The sequence below is a fragment of the Uloborus diversus genome, chromosome 6 (assembly GCF_026930045.1).
Source record: "Uloborus diversus isolate 005 chromosome 6, Udiv.v.3.1, whole genome shotgun sequence".
Lineage (NCBI taxonomy): Eukaryota > Metazoa > Arthropoda > Arachnida > Araneae > Uloboridae > Uloborus > Uloborus diversus.
In genome coordinates this window covers 18,437,680-18,449,980 of record NC_072736.1, presented here as the reverse complement: position 1 = coordinate 18,449,980, position 12,301 = coordinate 18,437,680, and the positions used below count along the sequence as shown (strand labels likewise).

General features: G+C 34.7%; 1 protein-coding gene across 1 annotated transcript in view; it reads left to right on the top strand.

The window, feature by feature from the left end:
• LOC129224599 (organic cation transporter 1-like) overlaps positions 1 to 6,222 on the top strand; it is a 28,995-nt gene extending 22,773 nt beyond the window's left edge. Inside the window, exons 9-10 of the mRNA XM_054859084.1 lie at positions 2,342 to 2,505; positions 5,870 to 6,222. Of these exons, the coding sequence (XP_054715059.1) occupies positions 2,342 to 2,505; positions 5,870 to 5,927 (222 nt within the window). The 3' untranslated portion in view covers positions 5,928 to 6,222. The remainder of the gene's footprint in view (positions 1 to 2,341; positions 2,506 to 5,869) is intronic.
• Positions 6,223 to 12,301: the final 6,079 nt, after the last annotated feature.

The window sequence follows — 12,301 nt, the reverse complement described above, 5'->3', positions numbered from 1 at the left end:
TTTTTTTTTTTTTGAATACGTTTTTAAATTTCAACACTCTTAACTGCACTTTTTTTAATTATTATTAATATTATTATTATCATTTTTTATTTTGGCATTAAGCATTTTACAAGCAGTCAAAAGAGACAGAAATTCAGATTTTTTTTCTTTTCTTATTTTCGTTTTATTTTTTATTGATTATTTTCTCATGTAAATCTTTTTATTTCTATATGTTAATATACAGTGAAACCTGTGTAAGTTGACCACTTGTGGTGCAGTACTTTAGTGGTCAACATAGACAGGTGGTCAACTTACAAAAGGTTTGTTACATCATTCTTAGCCAAATTTAGTTCAAATTGGTGGTCGACATAGACAGGTAATCAACTTACAAGAGTGGTCAACTTGACAGGTTTTACTGTATATACATTTTTTTTTCGCGCAAAACTATTTTCTTCTGTATACATCAAAATAAATGCTACCCATGTGGAATGTTTGTAAATTTTCACATACGTCACACAAAAATTTGTTAAATTTAACACTGTTGAATATGTACAAAGGGATGGCGTATTAAATTAAATTAAACAGTGAAACTTGGAGCCATTTCAGTTAACATTGCGCCACTTCAGATTTTTAGTATATTTGATTCTTTTTTTTTTCTTAAAGAAAGAAAATTTTACTTTTTGACATCTTGAATTCAAACTATGCGTTTCGGAAACACAGGCGTGTGTGTATGTGTGTGTGTGTAGACGTGCGTCTGGGTATGTAGGTGTGCGTGTGTGTCAATGTGTAGGTGTGCTTGTGTGTGCAGACGTGTTTGTATGGGCGGCGTGTGTGAGCGGTGTAGGATATGGACGCCTCTGGTCAGCAGTTCGCTAGAGGGCAGCATCGGGGAGCCGATTGACGGCGGTGCTACAGAAAGTGGTGAGGGCAAAAATAAAATCAAAGAACAGACGGACTGACACCTAAAACGGTCAAGTAAAAGCAATAAGCAATTTGTGATTTTTCAAAAACAAAAAAATTAAAGACCCGACTCGGTGTCCCAGCTGGTCAGTACTTATAGCAGTGTGTCGGCTCAGAGTATGGAATCTCCCTTGATGCAACTCTTCCAAATTTTTACTGTGAAACCTCTCTTCGTAAATTTCGCGGAAGCAAAATTTAGCTCAACCTCAAATCACACATCTGAGGCATTTACCTGAAAAATAATATTCAGTTTCTTCGACAATTTTTTTGCATCATATTATGTTTCTAATTACTAGGGAAACCAGAAAGCATTGTCGTTTAATTTCCTCAAATAAATAAGTTTTAAGCAAATTTTTATTTTTAATCATTGCTCATCGTTTCAATAGCTCTCGTTGTCAGTAATACCCTTTCGTCATCTAGTGTGAACATTTTTAATCCCTGATCTATAAAAATCGATTGATTTTCGAGCAAAATATCCGGAGAGGTCTTTTGGATAAAATCCAAACATTCAAGATTTTGACACGCAAAAAAAAAGCGCTGTAGCAATAGAAATAAAAGAAAATCAGATGGTACAACGTCGGAAGAGTTTGTTCAAGCGATTGTTAATGGAAAAGGCATGATTACAAAACGAAACAATATACGCAAGCCGAGCACTGGGGAAAAAAAACAACTGAATTATGGTAGACTGCCTCCCCCACCACACCACACTCGTCCGACATTGTATCACTTGATTTCCCTTTATTCCGATCGCTAAATCACAAAAAAAAAATATTTTAATTTGAATTTTTGGCACCTTGAATTCAAATTATGTTTTTCGCAATCACGAGCGTGTGTGTGTATGAATGCGCGTGTGTGTTTGTGTAGGCACATGTGTGTGAATTTTGTGTAGGCGCATGTGTGTGGGTGCGTGTGTATGTGTGTATGTATGTGTGCGTGTTGTGTATGCAGTGCTGTGTGTGTACGCGCATGTGTGTGTAGGCGTTCGTGTGTGTGTGTGTATGTAGGCATATGTGTTTGTGTCTGTGTGCAGGCATGAGTGTGTGTATGTGTGTGTAGGCGTGTGTGTGTATGCATGTGTGTGTAGGATATGGACGCAACCTGGAGACGGTTTTCGCAAGAGGAGCAGCATCGTGAGGCCGGTCGACGCGACGGTGGTGCTGGCAGAGGGTGCTGTGGCAAAATAAAATGATAGAAATTCAAAACAGTCAAGTGAGAACAATAAGCAATCGTGATTGCTCAAAAAAAAGTACTGCTAATTGGCACACTAGATGCCAAAATGGTTTCATTTTGAGAGTAATTGAGTCGTTTAAAAAGAAAAAAAAAACTTTTTAGGTTCTTTCTATAAAAAAGAAACATTATTTTTCGGCCCATAAAATACAACAAATTCTTTCATTTTTAACAGAGCATCTATGGAAAAGCTATCCCCTTCGTTATAATTGGATTCCTTTGCCTAATTGCTGGAGTTTTAGCTACCCTTCTACCAGAATCTCTAAATGAAAATCTACCTCAAAGTATTCAAGACCGTGAAGAATTTGGAAAAGATCAAAAGTTCTTCTCTTTTAACAGGTATTATTATTTTAAGTGTTTTTATACGAATTTGAGATTGGCACAAGTCTCCAGATAGAATTTTGTGGGAAAACAATAACACCTTACAAGTGAAATGAAATGGTGGATGAAACAAGGCAATGGGTGATCACCCACTTTCGGACAAAAAATTATCAAAATCGGTTCACTCATTTAGGAGCTACGATGCCACAACAGACAGACACACGGGTCAAACTTATAACCCCCTTGCTTTTTGCGGTGGGGAAAAATACACTTGTCACGTCAGAAAGAACAGCTTTAGCATAATTTCCGGATTGGCGACATTTAGTGACGCCAAGTCGTGCAAATGCGTTTCAATTTTACGGTAACCCATGTAAGCTGAAAAAGCAAAACAATTTACAAAGCACAATGAGCATGTTATCACCGAAAAAATTTGCAAAGAAAAAAAAAGAAAGTCGCCAACCCGGGGATTATACGAGGCGTGTTATTTAAGTAAGGTTCGTTTTGTTTTAGACACCAGTAGTTCGCACGCATACCGCAACGAACACGTGCGTCGCGTACCGGCATGCTTCGGGAACAACTGTGCTCATTTTCAGCTGCGTAGCTAACCTGTACGGTTCTGTTCTGTGCTTTCATAATGCTTAGAAACTCGCCCGCCACATGTGAGGTTCGCTCCGTGATACGCTTTTTGTCGGCAAGGGACCTGTCTACTGCAGAAATTCATCGACAGATTTGGGAAGATACCGCTTCCACTGAAGCCATCGAATCGCTTGTAATCAAAGAAGGGCGACCGTAGCGCCCCTCATCATGGACGTTGTCACGACCATCTTTGAATTCTCTTACCCATTTAAGCACCTTGCTTTCACTCATAACAACCCTTACGAAAATGGTTGATAGAGCTTAATAGAATTCTATAGAAAATTATACAGAAGTCTATAAGAAAGTTCCTGTAGAAATTATTTCTATATAATTCTATAGATATCCATATAGAACTTGAGAATGAAGTTTCTGTAGAGAATTTCTTCTATAAAGTGCTATAGAAACTGCAATAGAACTTGAGCATAAGGTATCTATAGATAATAAATTCTATAAAATTCTATAGAATTTGATCAAAAACTTCCCTTACTGTAGAATTTTGTAAAAAGTTAATTCGCTCATTTTGTTTACAATTATAGTTTTCATTAGTGTTTAGATAATACTTCTAGTTTGTAAAAACTAAAAAGCCCTAATTAATTTGGAAATTTAATCCCTAAAATGAAATGGTTTAATTCCTAATTAATCTATTTAATTTTAAGAATAATTATTTTAACAATTAATTATTTGTTAAGGTAATATTTTTTATTACAATAGCAGATTGTAGTATGGTCTTTAATAATAATACTTATGCATTTTGTCATAGTTCGATTAAAAAAATCGAACTTAATTAAATTATAAAAAAATATACTCATAAAAGATAAAAATTATTTATTATTTACAATGTTTAAGTTATTTTATAGTAATATAGTATAGTGTGTGAGAAATCGTATATCTTCATGTCATTATTTAGTAAATAAAATAATCAAAATTCCAAGATGCAACTCCGTACTTTGTCGCGAGAGTTTGCCACTAATATTTCTCTCAATCTCTTTGCGCATGCGCCAGTCTGTTTTCCCTTTTCTGCCCCGAACGGCGATAATCGTCCATTTTGCACGTGCGATCGTCTAAGCGTTGCGCTGAAAATGGCTGAACCTTGCCGAATTCGTAAGAAAGTATGTATTATTTTTGTGTTGTTTTGTTATATTTATATTTTCGTTGTTATATTAAACCGATTGGGAATGAAAAAATTTATAAATAGTAGTTATAAAACAAAACTTGAATTTTAAATCCAGAATGAACTTCATTATGTATCGGAAATAGCATTTGATTTTACTAAATAAATAAAGCTCATGACTGAGTAATGACATTAATTTACTATTGATTTTTGCATTATAAATTTATATGTAAGTAACAATAACCGAAAGTTTGGAAGTGTTAACATTGTTTTTTATACTGATAGGGGTTTTAATATTTAATTAGCACTCCTAAATGTTACTACTGTCCAGTGTTATGAAGTGTGTTTATCTAATAATAATGTGTAATCGTTGTAATAAATTGCTGCATCTAATTATTTTAGGCATAATTTGGTTTTGTCAAACGTATATTAATTGTGTAAAGCATTGTCATTGTGTTTTATGAGACTCTTAATAGGATCTAGAGGCTGTATAGAAAGATCTATAGAGGCTCTATAAAAATATCTATATAAGTTCTATAACAAGATCTATAGAGGCTCTATAAGAAATACCTGTATAGAGTTTTATAGCATTATGGCCCAATTTTCTATAGGACATTTCTGTAGGATTTTATAAAAATAATTCTATAGAATTCTATAAGAAGTATATAGAATTCTATAGAACTAATTTTATAGAAACTTTTAAAATTTTTCACTAGAGAATTCTATAGAAAACGGCCTACAGAAAATTGGGCCATAATTCTATAAGACTCTATATAGGTATTTCTAAAGAGTTTTTTTTATCGAATTCTATAGACCATTTTCATAAGGGAATATGACCGTACACTTCTCAAATCTGTCGATGAATTTCTGCAGCAGACAGGTTCCTTGCTGGAAAAAGCGTATCATTGAGCGAACCTCACATGCTGCGAGCGAGTTAATAGTCGTATACATTATGAAAGTATAGAACAGAACCGTACAGGTTAGCTACACAGCTGAAAATGAGCATACTTGTTCCCGATGCATGCCGTTACACGACGCACGTGTTCGTTGCGGTATGCCGCAACTGGAGTCTAAAACAAAACGGACCTGACTTAAAAAAACTCGCCTCATATTAAAGCTGTTACCAGAAAAATGCACTCGCCATATCGGTGAGTAAATCATGCAATTTCACACCCCGGTCATTGGTGTCCTTTTTGCATTGGATTATGCATAGGAATGAATTTAAAAACCGGAAAAAATGAACTGAAATGTCTGCAAAAAGTTAAAATTTTAAGAAACGCAGACCAATTACTAGGCTACAATTCTCGGTAACAATCAAAGTTAATTCATTTGGCAGAAACGAATTCCAGTTACTGTCCGACCACGGATTGTATGGAATTTTCAAACGTCCAGATAAGGCGAATCTATCTGAATGAGGGGGAAAAGTAAAAATTTGATTCCGGTATTCTGCTTATTTGAATGAGACTCTGCTTCTGCAAAAGCTGGCATCGCTAAAAAAATAATAGATTCGTCCATTTTCGGCTGTAAAACGGATATTTGTTTTTCCATATAATCCGTGGTCAGACAGTAACTAATATGTTTCTTTATAATTAGTTTGTTTACTTATTAATTCTTTTTTTTTTTCTTTAACTTTAGGAAGCGACCCATTTGTGAAGAAAGAGCTGAGTCGTTCAAGATGAAACATTCTAGTTAAAATCCGTCTAAGGAAATGCAACAGTACAGAGATTCCCATTTTTTTATGCTCAAACTCTAGGTTTTCTACAAAATTACAACTTTTGCATCGTGATTTCGTTCATAGGCATGGAAATGAAAATGTTCTGTAATAGAATTATCATAACATAAGATGAAATTTCCTTCATTCAATTTAATGTTGTTACGTATTGTTGTAAAAGTTAATTTGTACATTGTTTAAGATCATGTTTTATGATTTGCATTTAAAGTTGAGCTGTACCATGAACAAAAAACAAAAGTATAAATAAAGATTTATGAATTAATATTTCGATACAAGACTTTTCATAAATGTAATCAATCAGTTAGCGATTTTCAATATATATATATATATATATATATATATATATATATATATATATATATATATATATATGTATGTATGTATGTATGTGTGTGTGTGTGTGTGTGTGTGTGTGTGTGTGTGTACAGATGAAAAAAAGAGAGAAAACTGAATTACAAAGCGCACAATGTTCTAGTGAACAAGGGTGACGGAACTTTCCAGAATCCTCGATTCCAAGTTATTATGACAATTCTAAGGTGATAGTAGTAAAGGGTGTTTTTTTAGAGATATAGAACTTTAGGTTCAAATAAAACATCGTTAAATGATATAAATCGCCATGAATTTGGCTTTATTCGAAAGATGATTCTTTGCCATTTTTATTTAAATGTGATTTCTGGTATATGGCCACCTTGCCTGGCTTGGAGAACGTCTAATCGAGAAGTACAATTTTCTATCACTTTTTGCAGCAATGGGGGCCGTATGTGAGTGATATATGTGGCGAATGTTCTTGTCCAAGGCGTCAATCGTCTGTGGCTTATCGGTGTAGACCTGAGACTTCACACAGCCCCCACAAAAAATAGTCCAGCGTAATTAAATCGCATGATCTCGCAGGCCAATAGGGAAGTATTCGATTTTCTAATTTTATTTTTATATGATAGAGTAACATACATGAACATCATCTGCGAAAAAATTTTTACGATACGACTAATACTTTTTTTTTAAATAATTTTTTAAAGTTCACGCGCAAGTGACGTCATTTGCTTGTAAGTCCTTTGACTGACGTCACTGCCGCGCTGCGAGGCGGCGGGGTTGGCTAGGACAAAGAAGTGCTTGGCGATCTTTGGGGGAAGGCGCGGGAAAACAAGAGCCTTCTAACAGCAGCGCGCATAAAAGGCTAGTGAAAATCCTTTGCTGTCTGTAGGGTTTAATGCATTCTGCGATTGTTTTTAATTTGATTTTCTTTGTCATGGCTAGTAGAATCAATTACAAGTATTGCTTCGTTCCTGGATGCGTATCTACATCTAAAAAAACTCCTCACAAGCGATTTGTTGTTGTTCCGTCCCAGCAGGATCTTCGAAAGTGTTTTCAAGTGTATTTATTAATTAAAATTTGAAAATGAAAATTTGCACTTCATTTTAATTAAAAACTATGTCAAGTGAGAAATACAGTTTGAAATATATGTTCACAACTGTTCATAAATAAATGTTTAATAAGCATATGAGATATTTTTAAAAAAATGCAAGTAAACAAAGGAATTTAAACCCTGCACAATAAACTTAGATAGAAAGTAATAGATGCATTACTATTTCCATTTTAAAAACAATGCAAAAACTATTAATACTTTCTTTTTAACATTCAAACTATCTTCAAATTTTAACTATTACAAATTGATAATTTAAAAATACATTTTCAGTTTATCACCAGAAGCGTTTCTATATATACAAGACCTTTCTCACCTGCAAAAAGGTACTTATTTTATGAAATGAACACCATTTTCAAATTTATTATTTTTATCAAAAGAGCAAAAAAATATTTTTTTCTTTTTTTGCTAAGTTGCACAAAAACTCAAGGATAATTAACATGTATTAATGGATTTAAAACAATTTTCCACAAAAAAAAAGCAGATCAACTTTTATTGCCAACTAAAACTTAGTACTACTGGAATCACTTGCAGTAGGGTTGTTACAAAATGCGCGCCTCATTAAAAGCCGCCAAGTAAGAACTGGAATAGCGCTCTTACATTGTAATTTATATATTCAGATAAAAAAACCATCGACACACAAATGGAAATGATCAATCTTGATAAGGGAAACTAATGCGAATAATATGAACTGCAAACATAGACGGATATGTACGTACAATTTTAAAGAATAACAATGGTGAAACTTTGTTGTTTCACTCCCCGTACTTCTAGGACATTAAATCTCTCGTCCTTTCGAAAAAAGTCAAACACCATGAATGACTTTACTTGAGGAAGGTTATTGGATTGACCTTTCGTGAATCCTAGCTCCATGATGGAAAAAATGCTGGTTAAAGGCTTTAAAAAGGCTGAAAAAGACATTGCTATTCACCTCCTGGTAGGCGCAACACGGCATGGAAATGGAGCTCTGATCGGAACAGGGAAATGACGTCAGCTGCTGACGTTTTAGGCCACACCTCTTTTTTGCGCATCGCTCTTTAAAAAATTCATAAAAAATCAATCGTTGGTTTTAAAAATCCGGCCATGGTGAATTTTTGTGTTTTGTAAGCCTGTCAACATTGTGCAACAGTTAAAATTGGAATATTTGATAGGTTGATACTTCCCTATTCACGAGTCCATTAAGCGAAATTATTCGCTCACCGAAAGTTTCTTTCAACAAATTAATTGTGAGACGCGCTGTGTGGCGTGTTGCACCGTCCTGTTGTCTATTCATGATGAAATGGCAAGCCAAACTAAACACAAAACAAGCGAAAACTATCAAAATGGCCCACAGATCAAACAGTGTTCCCGATTTAAAGCTCTATACCTCTAAAAATAAAAAAACACCCTTTATATGGGTCATTCGGACAAAACCAATAATTTTGATATTCAGCCTCAATGAAAAAATTACATAATATAGTAACGATTGGAAAAACCATGTTCGACGTATGACACGAGGGAGACTTCCAAGAGCTGCCTTTTATTACAGACCAAGGGGCAAACGAGACCGTGGTAGGCCCAGGAAACGGTGGGGCGACCAAGAAGCCGGAACAGGCTATATGCCTAATCCTTGACGATGATGATGATGAAAAAAAAGTGAATGGAAACTGGTGGTGCACTTTAGAGCAGGAATTAGTAAAAGGTAAAACAAGTCCAATCATCGGCTTAGCAAAAGCTGAGGCAAGTACCCCAAATCACATAACTCAACAACGACGAGTGGCTGACGCATTTTGCGTAAAACTAGGGAAAGAAACCTGATTTCTTCCACTGCTTTGTTTTAAAAACTGTCACGTGAGTTGGAGTCTTTGCTTCACGCATGAAAGTCTTCACTCCCTCCATTTTATCTCTTCTCAATGTGATGTACACTACATAATTATATAAGGATACTTTCAAAGACTCACATTTAGCCATTTAGCAATAATGTTAATGAGAAAAGTAGAAAATAATACTTTGGTGTACAGTGAAATTAAATTACCTTACATTTTGCATTATTAAAGCTATTGTTTTCATGCGGGATACTGAACATAAAAAATTATTTAACTAAAAAAAAAGCATTGAAGAGTGACTGAATACATAACCCTGTACCTCAGAGTCAGACTAGCGTAAGTCCAAAAATTGCGATTTTCAGTTTATTAGTACATTGTAGGGGAGACTGGGGATACTTGATACCTGGGGATACGTGATCGCATAGCCAAAAGTATACCAAAATCATTAAATAAAGATTTGAAACCTGAGAATTATGTTAAAGTTATACTTGTACATAAAATCTGGCAACACTTCGGGGTTTTTTTTTTTTTTTTTTTTTTTTTTTTTCCAGCCATTTGGTTTTAGCTCAAGAAATGATTGTCTGAATGTGTCAAGGGAAACTTTAGGAAAGCATTCTGAAGTTTACATTATCCAATATATACAACTTAAAAAAATACTGATAATAATAGTGTAATGTTAAAGTATAAACAATATTTTAAAATTGAGACAGATTTTTAGCAAATTGCCACTGATTGTTAACATAACAAGTACTTTTGAAAAACGTACTTTGTTAACGTTTGAAAAACGTTGCGCCCGTGTCGAAGTTTTTTAGGGTATTTGTGTATAAAAAAGTTTTATGCATACACTACAGCCATTTTTAGTGAATTTTTAGGGGTAATTACAGCGTTATAGCAAATTGAAAGGCAAAAGCGACACTTTTTAATGCTTGATCTAAGTTGGTACTTTTAAAAAACTTTTGTTAAAGTAATTAGCGTTCCAATATTCTGTTAGATTATCTGTTTATACAGTAAGAGAACATCATAAAGAAGGCCTTTATCATTGATTGCAGCAAAATTCGCTTGCTACTTAAACAAGAGGTGGTGGGGCGATTAACCTTAACAAAAAGGTAATTTGCCCCACCTGATTACAGACTATTTGCCCCGTTGATGAATCGACAGGGTAATGTGCCCCACATTGAATATTATTTACGTGTATTGATATAAATCCGAGGATTACTTTTATTTATTTTCTTTTGCCAGTGAACTATAAGATCGCGATCGTGTCTGCATTAGAAAGTTTTTATTTTTAAATGTAAAAAAAAATAGAAATATTTGAGGACATTTAGTCACAGCATTGAACAGGGGTGCCCATCCCCCCCAAGTTCAATAGCGCAAATTCCCCCCCCCCTATTTTTCACAACCCTCTTTCTTCCCTTTTTTTACTTTCTAGCTCTCTTTTTTATTTTTTTATTTTTTAAAAATATGTTAATTTATTAATTTTTTTAAAACGTTTTCATTTATTTGCATATTTATTTATTTTTAATCATTACTATCATTATTATTTTATTAGAAAAGTTCTGTGCTACGCTAATGATAAACATACACACATACAAACTAAATAAATAAATGAAATGAAATATAAAGAGAATAAAATAAAATAAATAACTTAAATCAAAAATAAATCAATAAATAAATTTATATTGATAAATTAAAAAAAATTTAACCCCCCCCCCCCATTTTGATGGCGCAACTCGCGCCATAACCCCCCTTCTGTGGGCACCCTTGACATTGAAAAAAAAAAGCTTACAAAATGTTTGAAAAACTAGAAACTAAGACGAAATTTTTTCTGAACTGAAGAATTCTTTTCTGAGATTTACATTTTTTTTCTGTTTTATGAAACACAACATTCGGCTTATTTAACTGAGACGAATATCTAGTTAACGTTCCTCGGGAGTACCTGAGGCGTGGCCTCGTACCTCCCATGTCGATGATTGGGTGGGATTAGCATGGGCTGTTATATAAACCAATGACGAGCGGTTTTCGTTGTGATGATACTGGGTGCGTTTTAAATTTGAAAAATTTAAAAACATCTTGAGAAGGTTACATATATAGATTAAAAAGAGGTAAATTACGAAAAACAAAGTTTTTTTTTTTTTTTTTTTTTTTCTTTTTTTTTTTCCCGCATGGCAAGCCAAGCATATTTTATAATGATAAAAATAAAAATAAGAAGAATTAAATAGCCCAGAGGGCTTTATATGATAACTTGATTAAATATGATAAAAGAATGAAAGGGGGGTCTTAGCCAGGAAAAAGTCCCTAATGCCAACCGGAAAACCTTAACGGTAAACCGCAAGGAGTTCCGTGCAGTTAGTTGCAGAGCAAGGCCCGGGGCCTGCGTCGATTTGCTGGATCAGCCGGGTCATAGACCGGAAGGCTGTCGAGCAGGGTATTTTGGACAAGGGGAATTCTTGCAAAGAATCTCCTGGCCAGTGATTTGGAAAAATCATGGAGAGTAGGAATGCCAATTTCCTGAATAAGTTTATCCGTACGAATATACCATTCAGGATTAATAGCATCACGAACCATAGTGCGCTGAAGATTTTCAACCCGTGTGAAGTTAGTAACTGCGGAGGTAGCCCAGATGGGAGCTCCGTATGTAATAATGGGCCTAAGGCACATTTTGTAGAGGAGTAGCTTATTATCCGTAGATAATACGCTACGCCGATTAATAAGGGGGAATAGGGAGGCTTTGGAAATGAGGAATTTTGACCTAATATTTTCAATGTGTGGTCTCCAAGTTAAGTTACGATCGAGAATTAGGCCCAAGTAGGGGGCAGTGCCTATTTAACTGCTAAAAATGTTGCTTCAAATCATCGGTGTTCCCCAACCTGTGAATCGCAACCCCTGTCAGGATCGGATACAAGGGGAGGGTCATGGGGACATGATCCTCTCCCCCCCCCCCTAAACCGTCGACAATATTATCTGTACACATTGTGTTCAAACACTCAATGAATAAAATGACACCCTTCTATTTCGAAAAATTTTTGCACCTAAAACCGTAAGCTGGTTTGAGGGGAACCAGTGGATCGCAACATTATTCTTACTTTTCAGATATATGAATAGTAATGCTT